The 26,951-nt window shown below is 43.6% G+C and overlaps 1 protein-coding gene across 3 annotated transcripts in view; it reads right to left on the bottom strand.

Annotated features, from left to right (window-relative positions):
- The window catches only part of DOCK5 (dedicator of cytokinesis 5), a 147,727-nt gene that overhangs the window by 96,415 nt on the left and 24,361 nt on the right, over window positions 1–26,951 (bottom strand). For 2 of the 3 annotated variants that reach the window (XR_005593551.1, XM_039522200.1), the window contains exons 2-5: window positions 21,244–21,327; window positions 11,084–11,124; window positions 7,486–7,541; window positions 5,424–5,520 (exon numbers count right to left, since the gene is read on the bottom strand). Coding sequence is in view for 1 of the 3 variants with exons in the window: in XM_039522200.1 (XP_039378134.1) it covers window positions 5,424–5,520; window positions 7,486–7,541; window positions 11,084–11,124; window positions 21,244–21,327 (278 nt within the window). In the remaining 2 variants the exon portion in view is untranslated. Of the gene's footprint in view, window positions 1–5,423; window positions 5,521–7,485; window positions 7,542–11,083; window positions 11,125–11,209; window positions 11,296–21,243; window positions 21,328–26,951 lie in introns of those variants that run through there. The other variant, XM_039522201.1, reaches the window with a different exon arrangement.

The following is a 26,951-nucleotide window of genomic DNA, read 5'->3' on the forward strand; positions in this document are numbered from 1 at the left end:
CTTATCTGGACAGCTATATTTACCTTGCATTTTTCCAATGTGTGTTTTCAACAAATATCAAAAACAGGGTGGATAATATAGGATTTCTCTATGTGGAAGACCCTCCGGAAGCTAATCTGGATGAACTCAAAAGGTACACATAAAAACACTTCTTCTAGATAAAATCCTGAGTGCCATTTCCCAATGCCCATGCAGAGAATATGTCTATTCGCACTCCAGTGCCAAAAAGAGCCATTTCTATATTGATATGTGCTCCAATATATCAGTATTTTGATGTACTTTGAGTAAACAGGTTGAAGAAAAGCAAGATCTTGCACTGATCTTAGCCCAGTTGACGTGATTGATGAGACGCTCTATGGGCTGTTGGCATGAAATACATCACGTACAAAGGCAACAGTTTAAAAAAACCTAACCCACCTAGAGGCAATGGAAACATATGCTTCTCACAAAAGGAATAAAAAGAGCCTGACCTTGCTCCCATTTAAGTCAATGGCAAACATTTCAATTTCAATGGTGGACAAACAGGAAGTGATACAATGTATGTACACCTACTAATGATCAAAGAATGCTAAAAGCTTGGGATGCAGGAGCTTACCATGCTAAATGCAATACAGGCAGTCCTCGGACTTACGACACAATTGGTTCCTGAAAATCGCATCTTAAGTCAAAAACGTCGTAACTCGAATTTCCCATAGGAACAATGTCGGATCGAGCGTTGTAAAGTCAAAACGTGACGACGATTTATAAACATCATAAGTGCCATTTGTCGTAACTCAAATATCGTAAAGTCGAGGACTACCTGTACAAACTATTTTTAAACCAGAACTTGAATTCTCTTCATGTGTCTCCTTTCCACAGCTTGTGGAATGATTGTGGTCCTTCATTTTATTTACGAGCTGGGATAGAGCCTGCCAAACATTTTCTGTTACAATTGTTTTTCCACATGGAAAAGAGGAGTTGTTGTTGATGTTGTTGTTGTTGTTGTTGAAAGAAGTCCATGGGAAATGTCTGTTTTTGACAACATTTCAGGTTTTCACAGAAAAAACAACCCCCTATCTGCAAAATCGGACAATTTCTGACCATCAGAAACTGAAAACAACTTTGTTTTTACCCAAAATGTTTTTAAAAAAATATTTTCTATGAAACCCTTTTGTCAAAATATTTTTGCACAGGAAAAAAAAAATTCCCCGCTAGCTCTAGGAGACGCCTAGATGTGCCCTGTTCTGTGCACCCTCAGTTGCCACTAAATTCAACCGAAGGAGAGGGTCCTCTGTACTTTTCAGGAGATTTATTAGTTCTGTGTGTGCCCCAGAATTACACTTGCCATTTACAAACCGTGCCCTTGACTGAGGCAGGGATCTACAACGATATGACCGAGCGGAGCTTTGCTGTGCTAAATGCTGCCCAGTGTTTCACTCACCCTGTTACTCTGTTTCACAACCCTAAAAGAAACTAGATTTGCTACACTGACAACCAGTGCTTGCTAAATTTCCATGCCACATGCAGAGGCTGGATTCATTTTTCAGGCTCAGTAGATGCTCTGCAATGGAGACTATGGTGCAGTTCTTGCTGTAATTTACAGAAATTACAGCAGTGAAATGATATGCTGCCAAAGAGAAAAATCCCCCCTTTCTTCTCCATTTCCCTTCTCTCTCCATCTTCCTCCCTTTGAATTTTTTTATACTGCGGGGGGGGGGGGGTAATAAATTTGCATCCATTACAAACCATGACGTTTTCCAAGTCTATTTTAAAAACGACGCTGACATAGTAAAGTCACATAAAAGAGGAAGTATTTCTGCTCTCAGGAAAAACAGATTCTGAGGCTAGAACCTGAAAGGTTTTAAGGGAACAAGCCAGGAATAAAATGCTCGCTTTACACAGCAATTGCATCACATCTTGCCTCTCATTAAACTAAGAGGGTGGAAAAAATTCTTGTGGTTCTGTGGACCACAAACAAAATGCACTTATGGCTGGGTGAAATTTTTCAATAGGACAAACTTACTCTGGCTAAGAAAAATGTTTGGAGCTAATTTAAAACTATTCTCTCATCTTAATTACAGTCTCAGAGCACATACTGTGCAGCCTGAAGTAACCATTGACTGAAGAAAAATTAAGCTCCAGAATTTATAATCTGCCTTAAAACTCCACTTTGGAAGAAAGGGTAATTCATTCTCAACTCTGAATTGTTTTTCTTCGAGTCAGCATTTCAGCCTAATTCAGCAAAACGACCAACTTCACAAACAGCCTAGGTTTACCAACTTTTCAGAGGCAGCTTTGTGCAAAGGCTAAGGCACTGGACAGAGACTTGGGAGACAAATAATTCTATCCCAGCTCTGCCAATGACCTATTTACTGTATGATCTTGGATAAGTCACTTCCCCACTCTGGTACTTCTGGTTCCCCTCCCATCCTTTGCCTGACTTGTCTGGGTAGATTGTAAGCTCTTTAGGGATGGAGCTCTCTCTTACTCTCTGTGTGTACAGCTCATAGCCCAAAGGGGCCCCAATCTCGGCTGGAACTGCTACGTGCTACTGTAAAACAACCCAGATTTATCTATGGTGAAAATTAGAGATGTCATTATGTGGCACCCAATTGATCTATACAAATACTTAACATGTAGCCTTTATATAACATTTTTCATCTGGAGATCTCCAAGTGCTTTAAGGAGGAGGGGCAAGCATCATCATCCCATTTCTTAGGTGGGGAAACTGAGGCAGGAAGAGGGGAAGTGATCCACATAATAAGTCAGCAGTGGAGCTAGGAAGAAAGTGCAGGTCTTTGGACCCCAGCCTATTGTCTTAGCTACAGTGTTCCAGCGGCTGTCGCCCTGCATTGCTTGGGAGCGCTGTCTTTGGCTGACCTTTCCCTCTCCCCCATTTCATCTACAGTAAGAGGAAGGAGACAGTTTGGAGTTGGAATCTTTTTGCAGAATGGTCTGTGCTCTCTGCCAGTTCTATCCAGGCTTAGGGCAAGGTATTGTGGCTCAGAGCAAGTGCCAGTCAATGGTGCTTAGACTTCAACAAATCTCGTGGAGCTCTGGTTATTTAATCTGTTAGTCAAAACAAGGAATAAATGGCACCCATGCAAGAGGGGCAATTTGAACTGAGAATGCAGGAAGGTCACATGCAATCCGAGGCATGTAGCACTCCTGAAACCATGCAGTGGGAGAATTGTACAAGCTATTTCTCTTGCAAAAAGACTATTCAGGACTCTTTAGCAGCTTACATCTGCTTCATGTTGAAACCCACATTTGAACCTTGTAAGGTGTGCAGGAAGGATCAAGTAGCAGTCTTAGTATTGTCATGGCACAATGCTTCCAGTTTCTCTACCCAACAGCGAGAAAATTCCCTTTCTTGAATGGCTTCAGATGTTGCAGAGAAGAGGATAAAGATGAAAGAGGATATGATTGTAAATAATGGATCGAGTTTATCCCTAGGGAAACACCATCGATTTCAGTGGAATTCCCCTAGGGATAACGCTGAGCCCATATGGTTCACTACCTCCTATTCATCTGCTTCCCCAGCAGACACAGAGCTAATATGCATCAGCACAAGATAACGTGATGGGATTAACTCGAGTTAACATTAGTGGAGATAGTGGCTGGCCCAGCATGAGGAGAAAAGAAACGACATCCCGTGCTAGCGGAGAAGCCTGTGTGTTGCTTCACATGAAAGTAAGGGACGGTTAGGTTGGCCTTGAGCATGGCCCCGTCAGGCAGGAAACAAAGATACAGGGTGCTTCTAAAGCAGCTAATCCTTCCACCAAAGATAAACCACCATCAAATGTCAGTCTGATGAACAAATAAATATGTACTGGCCATTGCCTGGAAAGATTGTTTGCAGAGCACAGTAAGCATTGGATTGAGACTCAGTGAAAATATTTTATTATCTTGCCTTCAGGATACAGAAGACAGAAAGATCAAGGGGGCTACGGAAAGTAAACAGAGCTGTCTGAGAAACAGAATATTATTAGTGAGATGGCTCTTCCTTCCACTGCACCTGGGAGTTTCTGAATCTAATTTCACCAACAATCTTGATGGCATATTTCCCCAGGGAGAGAAAGATCAGATCAGAGATTGTGCCCGTTCTGGAAAAGGCAACACCAGAAGTATTTATATTTTATAGGTATATATACTTTGTGCTTTTATATAAATACATACATATACTCCTCTCATGCACAGGGGCACTGGAACAATTTGTATAGTGAGGGTGCTGAGAGCCATTGAACCAAACTGTAAACCATTTCAAGCCAGGAGGTGCTGCCGCACCCCAAGCACCAGCACATATGCTCATGCACATAACACTTCACCGGCTTTCCAGAGATCTCAAAGCATTCTGCAAAGGTAGCTAAGAAATATTATCCCCATCTCTGAAGCCAAGCAAAACTAAGCAATTTGCCAAAACATGCATAGAAAGCCAGTGGCAGAGTCAGTATTAGGCTTCAGGTCTTGACTCCTAGGCCTGTGCTCTGGCACTAAATCAGACAGACATTGTAGGCACTACAGGAACCCTTATTCACGTTGTGAAGAGTGACTCACACATGCAGTTCCAACCAGCTGACACAATGTTAATTATGGCTTGTCCTGGTCAGCTCTGACCATGGTGCGCGCCTTGTCTTCTAATCAATTACTCAAGAGCAGTACCATTTTGTAGAGTAGACAGAACCTTAGTCCTACAAGACCTATCCTTTGCTCATCCACCTTTTAAACAGTAGTAAGTCACTACTACTTCTTCAGCTCCTTATTATAACAATGATACTGAGCGATTTTTAGGTATAAGGCAATGTACAAGTTCCAAATGCTTTGCAAAACCAAGTCTCAATATACCTGAGTTAGTTCAATATTATGCTCATTTTATAGACTGAGCAATGGAAGCATAGGGAAATTATAGGCCATGATTCAACGGGTGCTTAACTCACTCATTAATATAAGTCAATGGGGCTTATGCACATGCTGATGCACTTTGCTGCATCAGTGACTCACTCAAGTTCACACAATGAGTTAGGAGCACAACAGAGCCCAGAAATCCTGAATCACAGCCCCCTGTGTCTGGTCTAGCACTTACACCATTTTGCTTCTAATCACATCACTGTTTGCAGCTCTGGAAATCACACTAGCAAACATCAGATGGGAAGATCTATCAGTCAGTGGAAAATACACGTTAGAATAAAATGGGGCTGATTCCCAGAGCAAACAACTCTACAGGCAGAACTGAGCTCTGGAGCCCTGTTCGTAAAAAGCATATGTGCTAAAAATGAACATCAGCCGCTGAATGCATGGGCACAAGATGGGGATATGCGAGGTCCTTTCAAAATCTTCTGCATACTTCTGTTTAAAAACCTCTGTCCTGGGTGGAGTAGAGATCCTGACCTTTTCTCCCCTCTCCCTGGACCAGACACCAACAAAGGAAGAAAGCAAATACTCACCACATACAGCTTGTGCCAGATAACTGCCCACTCCCTCAGTGTGGAAGTGAGTTCTTGAACAAGGGGCAGTTCACTTGGAATCACTGTTTCATGTTGTCTGGAGAGAGGAAAAAACACAAGGAGACATGTAATGAAATTAAAAGGTGGCAGATTCAAACCGGATAAAAGGATCTCTCTCTTTTCATACAACATGCAAGATGACTGTGGAACTCACTGCCACAGGAAGTCAATGAGGCCAAGAACTTAAGATTAAAAACTGAATATCCAGAGACATCTTAGGTAATGATGACAAACATTTTGGAACAGATATGAAACCTCAAGTTTCAGGGTTTAAGCCAATCTCTAGATATGAGAGATCCAGGAGACAGATGCATATAGGGAGCAGAGTAGCCTACACACCCACAAGGTTCTTACACCTGCCTCTGAGGCATTGGTATTGGCCATTGTCAGGGTATGTCTACACTACCTGCGGATCGGCGGGTAGCGAACCATCTATCAGAGATCGATTTATCATATGTAGTGTAGACGCAATAAATCGATCCCCAATCGCTCTCTCGTCGACTGCTGAACTCCAGCAGTGCGAGAGGCGGCAGCAAAGTCGACGGAGGAGCAGTGGCTGTCGATCCAGCGCCGCGAAGACGCGAAATAAGTAATTTTAATTGGATCTAAGATATGTCGAATTCAGCTACGCTATTCTCGTAGCTGAAGTTGCGTATCTTAGATCAATTCCCCTCCCGCAATGTAGACCAGGCCTCAGAGACTAGATGAACACTGACTCTGATCTAGTGTGGTAATTCCAACATTCCTATCTCAGACCAGAATGTCTGGTGACTGATGTGCAAATGTGTGTAAGATACCAAAATACCAAATGCCTCCCAATACCCGAAAACAGAGGCCGTGTCTATACAGGAAGGTTGCTCTTGTTCAACTTTAACTGGTTTTTAAATCAGTTTAGTTAAACCAGTGCATACCTCTGTGTACACTCTTATTAGTAGCATCTACATCAGACTTGCACAGAAATAACGAAAGGTGTGATTTAAAAACAATGTTGTTATTTCTCAGCTTGGCAGAATTTAATTTTAATGAACTGATTCTATTCAATGTAGGTTCCTACATCATGCTCATCACCATCATACCTGAGCCCCTAACTTAAACAACCGCTAAGTCAGAACAGAATTGCACCCGAAAGTGCAAGCGTAACACTGTGGGGAAAGTTTGCAGCAGTTTTTAAAAGTGCATTGGGGAGGTGGGGGTTCACACCACTGCAGAACTGCAGCTTTGAAAGGCATTTAAATCTTAGAGATACATTTTAAAAGATAGCGGATACGTTTAATGATCACACTAAGAAGCTAAGACTTCTAAGTGGCTCTGGGGTTTTTCTCAATTATGAGTATTTTTTTCCCATTTTTAATGCAAATATGTTTCAAGGGTTTTTTTAAGTCTTAATTTTTTCTCCCCATGCATCTCCTCCAGAAATTTAATGCTGAATGGACGTGTCTACTCTATTCACAGCTTTCCACTTTGAGGGATCATTGCTTGCAGTGATTACTTGGCTATATGGATTAAAAAATTCCTTCTAACGTCACGTCCTATTGCTGCTGCTGCTGGGTCCCCCCATTCATACTGATCAGAGAATCAATTGTAAGAATTAGATTGGGGATCATTACCTAAGATGTTTTCCAGGACAGGAAAGAATTCACACTCTTCTGATGGCCACTTGGCTGTGAATTGTGTGTATGTTATGAACACAGCAGTCCCCAGAAGAACCAAATGTAAGTTGACTAACCTGCTTTGCATACATATGTCTAGCAGATTTCACTCTTATCTTTGCAAGTGGGATATTTTGCTTCTGTGCATGTGTCCAATTTGGGATGTACAACATTTGGGCAAAAACAGAAATTATTCTGATCCAAGAGTCTACATGGGGGTTATAGCATTTGCTATGCAAAAACACCGACTGCACGTATGACAAGCTGCACCTCCATTATGTAAGCTCTTTTATGAAATGGCATCCAATCACATCTGCTAACCACGTGACATCTCAAGATTGTCTCCAACCTACCCTCGGTCTTCCACAGTTGCCTCTTTTAAATGAATGTAAGTTTTGGGGAAAATGCCCTAAAAGAGAAAGAAAGGGAAATCATGTTGTAATATTTGATACATCATTCAGCAACAAGGAGGGGGAAAATAGAAGAATGTGATCAGCTGAGCTCCAGGGCACAAGTCAAATAAACTTTTCCAAAATTCAATATAATAAAAAACAACTCTAGTACAATATATGTTGAGATCAGTGCGTCTTCTTTTATGTTGGTATTATGTCAGCTCCAATATAAACTTAATAAATCCCAGGAAAAACAAACTGGCAATAATAATAATAATAATACAGTGCTGTGTACTTACAGACAATTTTATCTGTTGCTTTCAAACGGCTTTACAAAGATGGGTAAAATGGAGGGAGGGAGGGAGGGAGGGGTTAAGTCACTTGTTCAAGGTCACATAGCAACTCAGTGGCAGAAGCTGCAACAGAATTCCAGATTCTGGTGATGTCTCCCTTAAGGTAAATCCTTTTTGGTGTTATATATAGAAGGAAGAACCCCTTAGAATCAGCTCCCGTGACTGTTCTATATATAGATTAATAATAATGGAGTGTTTTCCCTGGTATAGTAAAACAGATTAATAATAATATACACTTTGCTCTTCTATAGCACCTTTCATTCCAGGATCTCAAAGTGCGTTACAAGCATTAACTAAGCCTCAGGACACTCTGGCCACGTAGGCATTATCCCCATTTTACAGATTGGAAAAACTGACACACCAAGAGGCTAAGGCCAAAAAGTTCAAGAGTATCCACTGATTTTTACAACCCTCAGTTTCTGGCTGCCCAAACTCAAAAGCTCACAGCTCCTGCTGACTTCCATGAGATCTGAGGGTGCTCAGTACTTCTGTAGAAAAGCCCCTTAGAAATCTCAAACTGGGCACCCAAAAGCAGAAGCTCCCAAAATTAGCAGAGACTTTTAAAAACTCTGCTTAGGTGGGCTGCCCATGGTCATGTAGTGAGCCTTCAGCCAAGCTGGGAACAGAACCTAGGAATCCTGCCTTCCTTTTCTGTGCTCTAGCCCTGCCTTTGCAGGCCTTAAATAAAGAAAATATAGAACCAAGAGGGCTAAATGATGACTGAAGGGTGTTTCCCATTTATGAGATATTAACTGTATGCTAAGCTAAATTGCGTATGTCTAAACTGCACGCAAATGTGTGATTGTAGCCTGAGTAGGCATATCTGTGTTAGCTTTAATCTAGATAGCACGGGTTACAATAGAAGGGTAGACCTGGAGGCATTGATAAACAGTGCCTAAAGTTACCACTGTTCTCATAAGCCAAGAGAAATCAGAAGAGGATCAAACGGCACAGAACAGGATTCTGTAGCCAGAGGCTCCACTAAATTCCTCTAAAAACATAATAAATGAATCTACATTCCAGTGATGTTTCACTGTGTGATTAAGGGCTTGTCTACACTAGCACTTTACAGCGCTGAAACTTTCTAGCTCATGGGTGTGAAAAAACACTCCCCCCAACCCCTGAGTGCAGCAAGTTTTAACGCTGTAAAGCGCCAGTGTAGACAGCGCACCAGTGCTGGGAGCTACACCCCTCGTGGAGATGGGTTTTTTAGAGCACTGTGCCACAACCACACAAGCAACATTAAAGCGCTTTAATGTTGCCAGTGTAGACTAGCCCTAAGTTAACACCAAGGAAATGAGAGTCCAGTTAAACACCACCCTAAATGTGGCATCTGGTTACAGAATCAACATATAAAAACCCCGCTGTTGACATGATGGGAGTTTGCTAACAAAGCCCATTTAAAGACAATAAAGCCAACTGTAAGAGTCAATTACACACGCTTTTTCTTACATGGGGATGTTTCAGTGAGAGAAAGTTAACTCCATGTTGCAGAGCCTTAGGTTTTTATCATGAGTCTCACAACATTTGATGATTTCCTTAAAGCCCCAGCTGCAGGAAGAGATTGCCTGAGAATCCTAACTTTTTTTTTTTTTATTAAGTTTCTAGCCCTTGTGGTTTTGAAGAAAAGCGTGAAAACGTGAAGCAAGTGCACCCTAAAGACTCACAAACCAGAAGGCAAAGAAAAAGAACCACTTTTTTTTTTAATTCACGATTTTTAAGCCGATCCCATGGTTTTTTGTATGCTTGATGCTGGCACTACTGCTAATTTCATCATAATGCAACTGGGGCAAGAGCTCTGAGGTGGCACTGAGCTTTTTCTCTCTGCGATACTTAGCTCGCTGCCTTTTGCTCCCATAATCGGTCTAACTGATCACCAGATGTGGGGTCCAGAAGGAATATTCCCCCAAATTGACAGTGACTGGGGGGTAGTGGGGAGGAGTTAACGTTCTTCTGCAGCGTGTGAATGCAGGTCACTTGCCAGGATATCTGGGTCTATCTAACTTAATTATTCCCCTGCCATTGCATGGGCCTCCGGCACTGATGCACCTCGGTCCTCCTATTCTCTGCCTGTGGCACATAACAGCCTCGTCTCCTGTAGGTTGTCATCCTTTGGTCTCATTTCAGTTTTACTGGGTTTAGCTTGCAGGTGCCAGGTGGTGTGGCTAACCTCTGATAGACCTGCTGGTCCCTTCTGGCCTTAAACTCTATGATTCTACATAACATATATTCGGCATAGGCTTCATCCTGCTAGCTGCTGACCATTCCCACCTCCACTGGGCCTCTCTCTCTGGACAATAAATACCAAATGTTCCACAGGAACTGGATTTTTTTAAACAAGCTTTCATGAAGCATATAAAATGAAAACTGCAGCTGAATTTTTGATTTTTGATTTTGATTTGCTTCTTCAATTTGCAGCCCAACCAAATTTTATCTTCACGCCAAATAACAAGGCCTGGTAATAAATGACATCTAAATTTCAATTAAAATAGTGCTTTCACATTGTCTTCCCCAGAAAACTCAAGTCGAAAGGAAAAGCAGAGCAGTTTAAAAGGGTTTCAGATATGCTGATGAATGGCTGTCAAAAGATAAATAGAATCCAGAAGCAATTTGCTTTGGCTCCAGTCTTTTTTTCCCTTCCGACTGCAGGGGAGTTTGTTCCTGAAAGGTGTGAGGATTTGCAACACTGGCTGAAGTCAGTGGGAGTGGGGGGGGCTGCTCACCACTTTGCAAAATGAAGCCCAGGATGGGCTTTCAGCATCAAAGGCCCTCTCCCACCATGGTAACCAAATACAAAGGTCAACTTGACCTAGGGTGACCAGACAGCAAGTGTGAAAAATCGGGACAAGGGGTGAGGGGTAACAGGAGCCTATATAAGAAAAAGACCCAAAAATTAGGACTGTCCCTATAAAATCAGGACATCTGGTCACCCTACCTTGACCAGATCTCCAGGGAGCTTCCTAATAGGAAAGAGTTCTCTCCCCCCAGACCATGATGCAACTGTGGAACTATGCGCTACGTGGCTGAGGGTGGAGTAGTCTGGTGTCACCACCCTCAGAATTCGGGGATCTGCACTTAGATGTATCCACTAGCCTATCATCCATATATCAAATGACCACAGGAATACAGGGCATTACAATGCTGGATAGGGTCTGGCAAAATGTAACACATAAAAATAACTATTATTGAAAAATATAATGTTGTACCTTTTTCGATTTATTCCTGAGGGTGTATCCTCTGTACCAACCTGCCAAGGAACAACAGAAATACCATGACTCTTCACATACAGGAATTAAACATGCAAAGCTATTAGCAACACATGTTGTTCTTACCACATATAATTCATGAGCCAAATTCTACTGGCTTTGCTCACTTCAGATGTCCCATTGAAGCCAGTGGTACCACCAGTGAGAACAAGGTCAGTGGGAATGGGCCTTAAAATAAGGCTGAACTTGAAAGAAGAGTGGCTTTTCCTACTATGAAATGACACAGTGGGCCTGCTCCTTTAGCTGGAACTGTGCTTCAGCAGTTGCAGTACTTATTATTTCTATTATGGTAGCACGTAGCTCCCCAACTGAGATTGGGGCCCCTTTGTGCTAGGGGCTGTACATAAATGTAGCAAAAAGGATTCCTTGCCCCACAGAGCTGACAATCTAAAGAGACAAGATAGACAAAGGGAAAGAGAACACAAGTATTATTATGCCCATTTTATAGATGAGGAACAGGCATAGAAAGATAAAATGACATCTCCAAGGTCACATAGGAAGTTTGTGGCAGAGCTGGGAATTGAATCTTTTGACGCCACGGCCTTAACCCTAACACCACCCTTCTTCTCACATGGGTGTTAACCCAATTCTCTGTGTAGATGATGCTTGAGTCTTATGTTTACACATTCCTTTCCCTGCTGCCCAGCAACCAATGTGAAATCCTTCTGTGAAGGAAGACTGAAAGAAAAATGAGTAAAGGGTCTTCACTTTTATGAGAGAAGGGAAAAAAACACCAACAAATTATTTGCCCTAGATAGAGATATTATTCCTATTTACTGCCTTTGTGACAAGCTCCAGGGAAGTATCACTTACAGAGTAATAGCTGTGGCTCTTGCAGACCAGAAGTCTGTCACTTTTAGAAGAACATTTCTTCCCTCTTTAGAACTTGGGGTTCAGCCAACATTTTAATTTCAAGGTGACTGGAAGGCAAGTGTATGAATGAATGAGTGTATTTTGTCCTGCTGCTCTCAAGCGAGCCTTACTTAGCAAGTGGGAAATTTAAATCACTGCAGAGGAAGGACAGTCTTGTGATTAAGATATTGGCCTGAGACTCAGGAGATCTGCGTTCTATTCCCAGCTCTAACACAGATGTCTTGGGCAAACCATTTTACACTGTGTGCCTGTTCCCCAAATGGAAAGACTAGTACTTTTAGTTTCCCACCCTTTGTCTTGTCCATTTATGGCGATCGCCAGAAGCTAATGTAATAAAAATCACAACAGTGTCCTTTCAACTACAGAACCGGGTTTATTTTAAACATTGACCTGCAAACATTGTCTCCAGCTTCACATTTCTGCAATATGATGGGCAAATTTGCCTTTTTTCATAATGCTACTTTACCCCTAAAATAACTAGTCCAAAGGTCAAAAGATTCTGCTTCCTCAGCTCTCATCTTTACTAACTTCCTAGCACACAGCTCTTAGGCATTTTGTTTTGTTTTGGTTGTTGCTTGCATTGACATTTAAAAGTTACACACAAATGTTGCTATTGTTTCTTAGGGGAGCTGGAGTGGTATTTATTATCTACAGGGCATGAGTGGTGCTCAGAGGCATCAGGGCAGACAAAGTCATTGCCCCATGGAGCTTACACTCCGATATACGTACAGATAACCCAGCCAGCAAAGAGCTCAACAAGAGGGCGGGGGATTAGTAGGTGACCAAACAAAGGGAAGAGGGTCGAAAAGCATTTGTGGAAGTATTTTTATACTTGGCAGAGATAGGTCTCGGCCAAAATCCTGGATATGCTCACCCTGCTCCCACACCCAAACTTTAGAGAAGTCCAGATTTTGCAAATCTAGCCCATTTCTCTAGTAATTGTAAAATCAGTCAAGTTCGGTTACAAAATCCTCTGTATTCCAGAAGCTCTGGGAGTGTGGGGCAAGGTACCAAGCCTTCCACTGGATAAAAATAGGATTAGACATTAAACATGGTCCAATGGATAAAGTACTGGACTGGGAATGAGGAGATTTAGATTCTATTCTTAGCTTCATCAATAATTAACTGAACAGCCTAGTGGGAGCTATTTATGGCCTGAGCCAAAGCCCAGTGAACTCAATGAGACTCTTTCCAGCAACTCCAGTTTGCTCTGGCTCAAATCCTTAACCCCTCCATGTCTCAGTTTCCCCATCTGTACAATGAACTTAGTGATATTAAGCCACCTTCTAAAGCACTTTGAAATCATGGCACGAAAGGGCTGTGTTACATATAATTATTACATAAAGCGATATTCCAGCACTTCTTCATACTCTCCACTCATCCTTGGAACCAATGCACCCTCTGATCTTTTCAGAATTCTGTTCTAACTTTCAGTAACATTACTCAAAAGACCAGGTGGGTGAGGTAATATCTTATTGGACCAACTTCTGTTGGTGAGAGCGCCAAGCTTTTGAGCCACACAGAGCTCTTCTTCGGGCCTGGGAAAGGAACTCCCAGTATCACAGCAAAATGCCAGGTGTCTCTAGGGCCGGTGCAAGGAAGTTTTGCGCCCTAGGCAAAACTTCCACCTTGAGCCACCCCCCACCCAGCTAACCCCGCCCCCCCCATGGCAGCTAACCCACCCCCCACCTGGGGAGCCCACCACCCCCCGCAGCTGCTACCCCCCCTCTGCTGCTAACCCCACCCGGAAAGACGCCCCCCTCCGTGGCAGCTAACCCCGCCCAGGGAGCCCGCCTCCACGGCAGCTAACCCCGGCTGGGGAGACCCCGCCCCCCCCGCGGAACCTAACCCCACCTGGGGAGCCCCCCACCCTGCGGCAGCTAACACCACCCCTTCCGCGGCAGCTAACCCCGCCTGGGGAACCCGCCCCAGCTCACCTCGGCTCCGCCTCCTCCGCTGAGCACGCCAGCGCCACTCTGTCTCCTCCCCTCCCAGGCTTGCGGCACCGATTGGAGGAGACTTAGAGCGGGGGCTGTGTGCTCAGTGGAGGAGGCAGAGTGGAGGTGATCTGGGGCCAGGAGCGGTTCCCCTATGCGCCCGCACTGCGGGCGCGCCCCCGCGCCCCAGCTCACCTCTACTCCACCTCCTCACCTGAGCGGGCTTTTAGGCGCCCTCAACCACTAGGCACCCTAGGTGGCCGCCTAGTTTGCCTAACTGGTTGAACCGGCCCTGGGTGTCTCTAATATCCTGGGATCAACATGGCTACAATGACACTGCATAAAATAACTTTATTCATCATTTGCAGTGAACAAGTGCTCGTGGCAATGGTCATTTTAGCTGTTTGTTTCTTTTCTGTTTTTTTCAAATACAAGTCTAGAAGCTTCAGATAAATGGTAGAGTAGTTAAGTGTTTCCCTCAAGTTTATTCCCTTTGCAAGGATAACAGTGGATAAATTTTAGGATGAAAAGGAGGATTTTCATGCCAGAACTAAAGGGAAAGGAGAGAACATCAGTCTCTCTTTCTCTCTCACACACACACTCTTTCTCTGCCCAGACATTTGTTATTCATTTGGATAGTTGTATTTGACTAAGATAAAAATACTTTTATATAGAAAGAGTGCCTTTTCTCCCGAAAGCTGATAAAGGACCCTATAATAAAATGAGATATATTGGACTCATGTCATCCACCACTGAAATGCAGCCACTCCTGGGGTGCGATAGGGCAGCTGTTACATGGTATTGCTGTGTGCTATTTAACAGTTTATGACAGAAGCTGAAAAGGATACGGGCATCCCTGTTGAAAATGCCACAGGAAAATGTAAGGAGGTAGAATGTTGAAATTTGCAGGATACAGGGGTTAACTTACAAAAAGTGCCATGAGATTTTTTTTTTAACCTCTCATCTAAACGTTTATTTTTGTAAGTTTAGGTTTATTTGTGTAACAGTAGCACTTAAGAGATCCTAAACAGGACTGGAACTCAGTTGTGCTATACATATATAGACATTGCCCCAAAGAGCTTACAAACTACACAAGCGAAGCAGACAAAGTGCTGGGGGTGGGGAGGGGGGAAGAGGCAGAAATGTATTACTGTGCCCATTTTGCAGATGGGGAACTGAAGCTCACAGTGTAAGTGGCTCACCCAAGGTTACACAGAGACACTGGGACAGAGTTGGGAATAGAACCCAGACCTCCTCAGTCCCTGTTCACTTCCTTACCCACAAGACCATCCTTTCTTTTCACTACAGTGTACCACACTGCGAGCCACTGCACTGCAGTGAGAAGGGGATTCCTTCATTCACCTGTGCAATCAAAAAGTCTGAGACAGAAGCAGACAGTGCAATATAATTTGCACCTGTATGAGGCTTCCTTGGCCAGCTCTCCAAAGCTGAGCGCTCTTTCCCCTTCCATCCCTGTTTTTGCCATTTTCTACAGCTGGTAAAAGTTACGGGCTAGAAAAAGAGATTCCAAACAGGACTGGAATTTGCACCCCCTTAGGACAGATTCCCAGAGCTAAAGTGAAATCTCACTCTGAGGAAGTCTGCAAAAGTTCTACAGGCACAGTTCACCCAGGGAGCAGCGTTAGGATGCACATGCAAAGCGGTGTCTTTTTATTGCTATTTGGTGGATTATTCAGTGTAAAGCACATTTCCCCAATTACAAACAGCTACCAGCGAACATTTGGCAAACAACAGGCTGGGTTTCGCCTGGTCTTGTTATCGGGGGAGCAGGTCGTTCAACAAAAAGAGCACGCACACTTGTGCAGCCAGATCACCCAGACGGAACAATGAAGAAAAATCTTATTTCACGATTTACAATGGAGTGCCAAATCCGAGACCCCCAGACTGTCTAACCAGCACATTTCAAAAATGGCAGCACGTGTGTTTCCTTTAAAAGGGAGGAAAATTCTAAGGAGACTGGCTCTGACCAGATGTTTCATGTTTAATGAATAAACCATCCTGTGCTAAGTCCTGCTTACAGGCAGAGCAAGGCACGACAGAAGGTCTTTAAGATTCATCTCAGCGTAGGCAATGAAACAACTTCTGTCAATGATTTAGACCTCATTTATGCAGAGGATCTGCCCTGACTGCAGCCAATTGTGTAGCTTCACCAGGGCAAACCTCTAGTGTAGATGACCCAAGGTGCTATAAGCCAGAGTTTGCATTATTTCAGTTTCAATAAATAGTGTCCTGCCTACATAAGGGGATTGTGTAACCCACTGGTAACGGTGCATTGCAGGTTCCCCTCTGTGCTGATCCAGTCCCCTACAGCTCCTGCCTAGACAGTCTGGGCCCCTTATGAGCTGCTACAGCTCGAGCTACCATACATTCAGCTCTCGAGATCCCTGGTTCAAATCCCAGTATATCTGCCAAGATAGTGACCATCACTTTTGCACTGGTGTGCTACCCTGGTGCTTGTGACTGGACAAAACCCCCACCCTGGACAAGGCCACAACCTAGCCCAGCAATCTGAGATGGTATTACTCTGACCTTCCAGCTGGACTCTACCACTGTAGGAAAAGGGAACCCTTCACAATAACCCAGACCTGCTCACTAGGGCCATAATTGGGACTTCTAAATCGTTATTTCACACACCCATTTAGTAAAGGGGAAAAGGACACAAACCACAAAGCTGGACTATAAGGACCTCATCTAAAGGTCAGTGATGTCAACAGGGGACTTCCCATCAACTCCAATGGACTTTGGCTCCTGGATTCAGCGTTTCCAAGGCCAGAAGGGACTGCTGTGATCATCTGCCTGACCTCCTGCGTAGGACAGGCCACAGAACTTCCTCACAACCATTCCTAGACCATGTATTTAGAAAAGCATCCAATCTGGATTTTAAAAATAATGCAGAATCCACCATGACTCTTGGTACATTGTTCCAAAGAAAGACACCCATCCAGAATAGCTGATAGCCTGGGGAAACCACATTGGACTCTGCCTAATTCAGAGCAGGGAGTTAAACCAGGCTTTCCTGCATCCCAGGTAAGTGCCCAAACCACCGGGCTATTCTGGGGTCCTACATGCAGATCCTAAAGGCACGAATGGCACTAAACAAGTGGAGGTAGGCCAGGGATTTTGCTTTACCATCCAGAGAGGGGCTGGGATTAGCTTGGGTTTATGCCAACTTCCAGGGGAGTCCTACCTACAATTTAACACTGCCCTCTCGCACAGGAAAACGCCAAGGGAGGGAAATCACACTATAACTACTCTCTCTACCTTAGACAGGCCTGCCGACAGAAATTCCAGGCCCCAGGGCCAGGGCCGTCCCTGGTGAGGGCGAGGCCCGGGGCAGAAGTGATGAATCCGTCACTTCAGGGACAGCCCATGCCGGCCCTGGGACCCCCCAAAGCACAAGGCTCAGAGCAGTCTCACGCTCTTAGGTGCCCTGCGTCCCACCTGGGCAATTTAATAGGGCCTGGGCTCCCAGCTGCTGCCACTACCAAAGCACCCGGGCCCCTGGGCAATTGCCCCCTGCCCCACCCCCACCCCCGCATCGGTGGGCCTGACCTTAGGTTTTACCTATCACTCTATTACCCTGACCTTCCTTTAGAGTCAATTGTCCCTTGAGGCAATTCCCAGTGCAGGGAATTTTACAGGGAATTGGTATCTCCCAGTTAGAGATTCTGGCCCATTTATAAGTCTCCATCCTCTTTTTTTTTTTTTAATTACTGGCAATGACTTGTGTCATTGGATGTCACCCCAAGGCAGACATCCCTCACAAGGCCTTAAACACCATATAGCCTTCTCGAGCAGAGTTTAATAAGTAGGGGCTTATTGTATAGGCCCTCTGCACAGAGCGAATAGCACCTAGGCCTTCTGGTCTTAGATAATCACCCTCTAGTTCATTTCATAGCTCCCTGTCTTTTCCTGGGCCTTCTCCAATCTAGACTCGCTTAGCTCTGTCATTGTTATGACTTGGGAGCTCTCCCGCCAGCTGAGATTAAGATAACATTTGTTGTTATACAAAGAAGCCAAGTGCAGGCTTCAACCTTTCTGTCTCCCAGCTGAGGAACAAACTGTGCATTTCAGCTCTTTCTGACGGAGCGGAGCCTGACGCACAGAGAATACAAAGAGCTCTCAAGCTCCGGTTGCCCAGTACACCGAGACTCCTTCACTGCATATGGAGGAGGAGAGAATACAGCCCTGCTCCAATCGCCTAAACTAGGAGTGGGGGAACCAACTTTAGGAGTAAACATGAGGCATGTTTCTAGATGTGAGGAGGAGGAGAAAGACATCTGCAGGTAAAATTGCCTTCTGTACGTCCTGGTAACTCAGTATAAGTCCTTACCAGGGCTGGCTGGAAAACAAGAATTCCATTTCATGAAAAATGCCAGGGTTTCAACATTTGTTTCCATTCCGAAGCAGAGCAAAACGAAGATATTTTTCAAAAAAAAATTGTGCATGCAAAAAAAAAAAACAAAAAAAAACAGGATCCAGGGACTCGAACTTGAGTCTCCCAAATCCCTGGTGAATGCCATAACCAGCAGCCTGCAGAGGCTGTCTCTGCCTCTCTCTCAATCTCTTGTTTTGGAGCTGTTCCACTTTGTATAAATAATTAAATATTCATTGGGCCAGAAAAAGAAAATGACTCTAGTCTAGGGGTAGGGCCCTCAACTAGGATGTGGGAAAGCCAGGTTCATGTCACTCCTCTGCATGATTCAGAGCAACCCCTCACATGGAAACTGGAGGTGTAACTAATATGCCCCAGAGAAAAAACTTTACAGATCAGAGCTTCCTTTCTGGGGAAGCCATCAACCTAGTAAAATAGAACTTGAGACTTGTGCACCTATATAGAGCTGGTGATTTTCAGACCAAAAGAAAAAGAAAAAGAAATAAAAGCCTTTGTTAAGCTGTAATTCAGCTTGTACAGACGCAGCATTAACACAGGAGGAATAAAGACATTTCTTGCAGGAACACTGTTGTTCTCAAAAGAACAACCCACACACATATCTGGAAACCAGGACACACAAAGCTGAGGTCACGAGAGAAAGGAAACACAGACCTGCAAGAGTGTCCACAGCAAAAGAAAAAAGAAAATTTGGAGTTTCTATATTGAAACCTTTTTTTTTTTTTGTTGGCAGGGGGAGCTGAAGGCAGGAGGAGGTACCCACATCTGTAAGAGAATTCCCCAAGGAGCCACCTGCACCCCTCTTTTTGGGGGGGAACCTTTATAATTCACAAATGCCTAGCCTGATTTCCCTCCATCTTTCCAATAAAATTATTATTTGTGTTCCCGTAGCACCTAGCAGCACCAGTCATGGATCAGGATCCCATTGTGCAAGGCACTGTACAAACGCAGACTAAAAAGCCCTATCGCAAAGAATTTGCAATCCACTCTCAGTTTAAATTCCTAATCGCGCAGTTTCAGGCAGATGGCAAACAACATGAGGACTAATTTACTCTACTGTTAACAGCTGGCTAAGGAGGAAACTGAACAACCATGTAAAAATGCTATTTTTTTGTAAGTTCAGGATACACCCAGCTTCACAAAAAAAAGACTGTTTTTAGCTTTAAGCCTCTCTCCTCTTTGCAAAATCGGCTCGTATGTTGGCTTTATTGTTTATTAAACTCTTTCTTACAAACACACTCCTCCATTACCACACACATCACTGTAAACAAACCCATCAGCAGTATAATCTGCTTTGACATGTAAGATCAGGCTGGCTGGCTGGCTCCAGTGTTAAGGTCAAAGAGAAGTGGAAGGAGACCAACTCACTAACAGCAAATTGCTAAGTAAGCAACTTGCCCCGCTCAATGGAGATACCAAAGTGGGGGGAGTTGTACATGTTCCCCCCCCCCCCAATAGACGCAGTTTGCGGAAGTCTGATGACAATTTATATTCACGAAAGGCCTTTTAGCTTTTGGAGAGAACAGAGATATCATGAAATGGAGATATGGGTAGTGTACTCTTCACAGGATATAGCTGGCTATATTCTGGTCCCAGCAGAGAAATATTAGACAGTCCAGTTTAACAGCTAAGTATTATAAGATCTAAGTATTAATTTTCATTTGCACCGTTTTTTAAAGCAGTTTTAATAGCTAGTGATGTGCTGTACAGAACATCCTTGTACTTAAAAGAGACAAATACCCAGCAAGTATTGCATAACAACACAAGGAGCTCAGATGCTATGGTGATAGGAGTCATAAAATAACTTACAGGAGCGACTCTCAACCGATTTACCATTGTGGGCTGCATCTGCAGCTCTCTGTGTGCAGTGTGAATACAGCCCACATAATATATATACTACCTGTATGGCCCTGAGAATGTCAAATGGGCCGCAGCTGTGTGCTGATTGGGCCGCAAGTGGCTCCATAAAGTGACAAATATATTCTGGGGTCCTGGAACTCTTCTCCCTCAAGATATCTCACTTCAGTTTACAAATCAAAAAATGGTGATTTTTTCTAACTGGCAGATCTGAAAAGAGCACCTTGGGTCTGAAAATCCATGACATCATCCCACTGATAAGAAAGATCCTGTGTCTGGAACTAAGGCTTGTCTACACAGGACGTTACTGAGCGGCAAGCCAGGGTGTGAATTTACAGCACACTCGGTTGCCATTCAGTAACGTCCCATGTAGATAAGGTCTTAGTTTGTTGATGTCTGAGGCAGAACAGAATCCAGCTTGCATTCATATTCACTAGCTCTCCGGGAACCGAATATTGAAATTCTTTGCATGTGTCAATATAGCAGGCAGATGCAACTCAGAAAGAAACAGGGAAACATGATTCAGAGTAAGAAAGTGCCATTATTACACAGGAACTTTCTCAAACATCACCACATATTACACACACAGACATTTAATTTAGAGAAATATGTAGCACATGAAGAATGCTCACATGCCAAAACGAGTAATACGCCTTGTATTTCTTGAGCTGAGAATAACTTCAGCTCCTTCAAAACTAGAGACAAGCCTGAGACAAGCTTCTTCAGATTGAGAAAGTCTGGATGCAAACTTCAAAACTGTCCCATCTTTTTAATGGACCGAACACCACCAGACTTTAACTGGAAGTTTGGATCTGGATCCAAGTTTTGTATCCTACTAGAGCTGGTCAGAAAGTGGTAAATACTTTCCACAAACAATTTCAGAAGCAACAAAACAAAACAAAATCATTTCCCCTAAACTTTTCATTGAAATGTTTTAGTTTTGGGGGATATAATTTTAAAACACTTGTTTCAGAGATTTAAACTTTTACCAGATAGAAAGGTGGTGGTCTGGGACTTACCTTCATACATCTCCAAAATGTGAACCGTATCACCAACCTGCAAGGAGAGCTCCACATCTTGGACAGCCTCGTAATTGTAGATTGCTAGAAGTGGGGGAGAGAGATGAAAAAATATAATCACGCGGGAAGTGAAGTGGAGCAAGAGAGTATGAAGATAATCAGATATTGCAACCTGATGTCTTGCAACTGGCCAAACCCTTTGGAAGAGCATTGCAAATGATTTTACTGACTAGTAGCTATTCGGAGCGTAACAGACTGGGAATGTGCGTATCACATCTCCCTCTTGCAGCAGGTCCACTCAAGGATAAGAACATTCTAACTTCTTAGCCGCTACCTGGAGTGGCAGAGCTCTGTGCTGTGATGCTAAAGGTCCTGTGTTCAAACCCTGCTAATGACCCAAGCGGGGGAAGGGAAGTCGTTACACAAGCATTGGTCCTGGGCCAATTATACGACAAATGCCCTTATTTACTAACCCTTCAGAAAGCGAGTGGGAGAGCAAGCTTGTCAAGCACACGCAAGACGAAGATTTTCCATTTCAAATTTCTAATGCTCCATATTCGTTGCCTGGGCCTGCTGCCGCAGAGCGTAGCTGCTACTCAGTGATCTGGCACATCTATGGCATGAGTGAGTGTTGCTGGTGTCTGAGTAGGGAACATGTTAACAAGCAAGCTTGTGATTCACCATGAGCTACATCTCTAACTAAAGCAATGCCAATGCAAATACTGTCACTGAGTTTCAATGGGAACAGGATCAGACCCCAAGCCGGCAGTCCCTACACGAGTCTTGCTCTGCAGCCTTCTAGAGTTAGCACCGTACTTGGGAAAAGCCATCATGATGGGCACTGAGGCCTTGTCTAGACCAGAAAGTTGCACTATTGTAACTTGAATTGGCTTTTAACTGCACAAATAGCCTTTTACATGATTTTAAACTACACTGGTTTAAATTCACACCTTAAGGTATACCAGTGAAGCTTTCTCATTTGTCTAAGACTTTAAACTCAGAGCAGCGAAGGCATATTTAGATTTCAGTTGTCTCTTGGCTAGCTACTCCCTAAGGAACTGCAGAGGTGAAGTACAGAAGCAGTGGGAGGGAAGTACACTGCATTTTCAAGGAGGGACATTAACCTGGCAAATGTTACCAGCTGACTCTAGCAAAGTGGCTCCTACTTCAGAGGGTTTGCATGTGAAGGGCGTCCTTTGAACATAATTAAAAAAAAAATCTTCAATTGCTGCATCAGGAAATTCACAACATCAAATGCCTATCATTTCCGTCAGGGCGAAGTATATTACTTCCTGGCTTGGAGCCAATATAAACAAATGACTGTGGCTTACCACACCGGAAATCATATCACATACTAACTTTCTTTAAAATACCGTAGAGCTACAAATAATGCAGCAATGAGTGGGCAGGTTATGTGAATTTCCTGCAGCCCCTAAAATAGGCATTTGTCCATAAACACTTATTTTCTTATGCTGCTTTGTTAGTGTTGATCGATACTGCGCCAAACTCACACCGGGTGTAACTCCAATGAATGCATTATTGTGGGAGATTTTTAACTGACTACAGTTCTGTCCCCCCACCCCCGCAAAGAATCATAGATACAAAGGACAGAAGGAACCACTGTGATCATCCAGTCTGACCTCCTGGGTAGGGTTGCCAACTTTCTAATCACACAAAACCAAACGCTCTAGCCCTGCCCCTTCCCCGAGGCCCTGCCCCTGCCCTGAGGCCCCACCCCCACTCACTACATTCCCCCTCCCTCATTGGCTTGCTCTTCCCCACCCTCACTTACTTTCACTGGGCTAGAGCAGGGTGTTGGGGTGCAGGAGGGGGTGAGGGCTCTAAATGGGGGTGCAGGTTCCAAGGCAGGGCCAGAAATGAGGGGTTCAGGGTGCGGGAGGGGGAACTGGGCTGATAGACCAAGTACTTCTGAAAGTTTTCATAAAAGTACCATGTACTACCCTGACTAAAGGAACTGCCTGCAGTCATGCTGTCCATTGCAGGAAATCTGCCAGACCACTAAAGCTAGGAAGGCTTGGGCCAGGCCAGGCCATTACTTGGATGGGACAGCTCCAAAGCACCCCAAGGTGCAGCAGGAAGTGGTGCGGATGATTCAGGTGAATAGAATTCTTGCCCATGAGTCACTTCTGGACAGACATCCCAGTAGGCAGTGCTAGGGGGCACAGGGCTACTGGAGGTGCCATTCTTCAGATGTGATGTAAAATCAAACAGTCTGTGCTCATAATAATCCCATAGAACTTTCACAAAATTAAAAGATTAAACCCGGGCATCCTGGCCAAATTCTAACTTGCCTAATTATATTCTACCAGCTGAAATTTCTCCTGTGGTTTAATTGGATGCTACTTCGCTCTCTGTCTTAAAACACTGTTTAATGTTGTGCAATGTTCCAGGTGGCTGCTTTTCAGTGAAGGGGGTGAAGTGACTGCTACATATAGCTTTTAAGTACTCTGGGCTTCTGTGAAACTAAAAAGCACAATATAAACGCAAGTCACCATTTCTCCATAAGAAACTGCTTTAGCTTCCAACAAAAACAGTCAGAGATGTTGAGTGTGTAACAGAGGTGGGTGGGCTCTACACAATCCTCCTTTTTAAGATTTGGTTTAAATTAAGTTTCAGCATTAAAGAGCATACCAGGATGTGTGTGTCGGGAGAGGACAGCAAGACTCCTTCCATACAGGGGAAATGTTTCAGACCCCCACAGGTAATGGCCTTGAGCAGAAGAAACATACTTTCGCCATTATTCATCAAAGATAGGCAAGATATACAGTATCTTGTTTTGCTTGATTGAATTAAACAAGAACACAGAGTTACCGTATATAAAATCTCCTACCCAACTCTTATATGCAAAGTTACGAAAGACAAATTGCTGGCATATTTTCCCTGGGAGCTTTACTGTTTGCTACTGGGGCGTCTTATTCCTTGGAGCCAGCTGCATCCAAGACAGCTTAAATAGCTATAGATGGCCTGTTTGGACTTTTTATTGTGTGTGTTTAAACTGATCTTTTGGGGGCTTAAAAGAAAAAGTAATCTGCACCCACCAAATAAACATGTTCCTGGCATGAAGACATAAAAATCCTTCATGTGCAACTTAAAAGTACATCAGCTTTTGCCCCCCAAACTGCAGTAATATTTGAAGTTAAATTTGCCTTTCTTATGAGTAAGCCTCAGTTGCGTTCTTTCCTCTATGGAACTTGGAAGCTTAGAAGAGCTGTTCTTTTCCTTTGTTTTCTCTAATGAAAATGGTTGTGCAAAACTAACCTTGAAGTCTAGAAAATTTAATCTGAGCTGATGCAGAGACAGAAGGAAAAGTATTAGCCATTAGAGAGAGAGAAATTGGGCTTGTTCTAACAATCACATTCTTTGAGCATAATTATTAGCAATGCATCACTTTGTCTCATTTACATGAGAATAAGGTGGTCACCAGATTTGATTAACAGCTGGCAAATTTAAGACAATACTTTTTCAGCAATGTGTAGCCAGCCTGGGGAATTCATTAACAGGGAAGGTCAAAGGGGCAAACACTGCATCTGGATTTAAGAGGACAATGAATAATTTTATGACTAACAGCAGCAACTGTAGTTATAAAGACTAAGATAAAGGGAGCTAAATCTCATGCTTCAGGGCAAAAGCTGATTCCTTGCAGGCATCAGGAAGGAATTCCATTTCCCACAAACACAGCATTGCACAACTAGCTAGATGCTGTGTGCAGAGATTAGGGGTTGTTTTCTTCTGAAGTGTCATACACTGATCATCCCTGGAGACAGGATACAGGAGTTATCCATGCAGTCAAAGGAGATGGCCAGTATTTATCCAGGGCTCTCCAAGATATCCAGGCCCTGAATTGTAGCCACAAACGAGCGGGAAGTCAGTGTAGTCTACAGGGAGTGCACACAACTCGGCAATGGCTGGTACATAGTGGTGTTACAACTGGGCAGGGATGGTATATTTGAGGTGAGGAGCAGGTCTGGTTTTACTCATACGCTCCATTGTGTGTGTGTGTGTGTGTCACAAGATGAAACATAGTACTATACATTCCTGATCTCCGAAGCACCAGACAGTGGGACTTGAAAGATCAGGTATCACCAGTGCCACACATGCAGCAGAAAACTCAAAGAAGAACCCAGACACACAAACTCAAAACCCACAAGACCTCACTTTCTACCAGACTCTGTCCAACAGATCTGGAGAAGACTTAATTTGCCACACTAACACCACAACCGTTTGCAAATCACTGGGCCTGACCTTGCTTCCACTAAAATCAACTGGAACTTTTTGCTTACAACAAGAGCAGGATCAGGATCATTGGGTCAATTCCATATAGGCCATATCAACAATATTCATTTACCGAAAAGGTGAGAATCCAGTCAACAGCAAGGCCACATATTAACGGGCTTTGCACCAATGAGTGGTATGTGCCTAGACAAGTAAATACTTTGCATTTCTATAGTGCCTTTCACATGAGAATCTCAACACACTTTACAAAGGTGGGTGTTATTCTCTCTTCTACAGATGGGGAAATTGAGCCAGGGCAGTTGAAGGATATGGACAATTGATCTGTAGCAGAGCTGCAAAAGAAAACCAGGACTCCTAACTCATGGTCCTGTTTTAACCACTAAACCAACAACAATGCCTCTCACCCACAGTGGATAAAATGTTCTGAAAGCAACTAAATTTAGCCAAAGCATCTGGAAATAAGATTTATGGAGGCACAAACTTTCACGTGTCCTTCTGTGTATAATCCAAAACAGAACAAAACAACCTCGTTACCCAATAATTTGATTAAGCATGTTTAAACTGTAGATTACTTGGCTGCAAAATGCAACCACTGCAGGGTCCATTATCTCTCATTTAGGTCAAAATATCCAGCCCTCCCTCCTGCCCCCTTCAAGAGCACATGATAACAGCTTCCAAACAACACACCCCGCTTCTCAGAAGGCGTTTCTGCCCTAACCACTATCTCATAAGAGAAGGAAGAGCCTTGCTTTCTCTGAACAAAGAATCACATTCAGTGCCTTTGCGCTGAGCAGCCCTAGTCTCATTACATCTTTCAACCGAAGAGTCATGAACTATTGTCTGGAAAGAGAACTATGTGCTTTATGCTGCAGTGACCATGTAGCTAGAGCTGGCATTTGCATTGGGGAGACCCGTTTGGAGAGCGCTTGGTATGCTGTCTGTTGCCAAGATGGAGCCAAAAAACAGTGGCTTCATTTAAAAAAATAAGGAACTGCCCAAGGAGCCCATTCTTAATAGGGACAAAGCCTTTTTGATGTTTGGAAGAAAATCTTTTGAAATTGCCCAGACATTTATGGCTGGGGGGAAAAAAATAGATGAAGAGCATAATTAAGAGTTGTGTGTCAGATTTTTTAAAAAATTGTGGTTTGGCATCATGGAATAAACACATCAGCTGGGTTTTTATCCTAAAATGATCAGCCATGAAATAGTTAACAATACTGATGTTCAAGGCCTCAATTCAGCAAAGTAGTTCAGCATTTGCTTAACTTTAAACAAGTGGTTCCATTGACTTGAAATGGACTACTCACATCCTTAAACACTTCGCCCAACTGCCACCATTAAGTTTCAGAGTTAACAAACTGCTGAGCTAAAAGGAAACAGTTTACACCAGTCTCAGACTTATTATTTCAAGTTGGCTTTAGACTCAGAAAAAACATTGCATGTGTTACACTTGC

The sequence above is a fragment of the Mauremys reevesii genome, linkage group 2 (genome assembly GCF_016161935.1).
Source record: "Mauremys reevesii isolate NIE-2019 linkage group 2, ASM1616193v1, whole genome shotgun sequence".
Lineage (NCBI taxonomy): Eukaryota > Metazoa > Chordata > Testudines > Geoemydidae > Mauremys > Mauremys reevesii.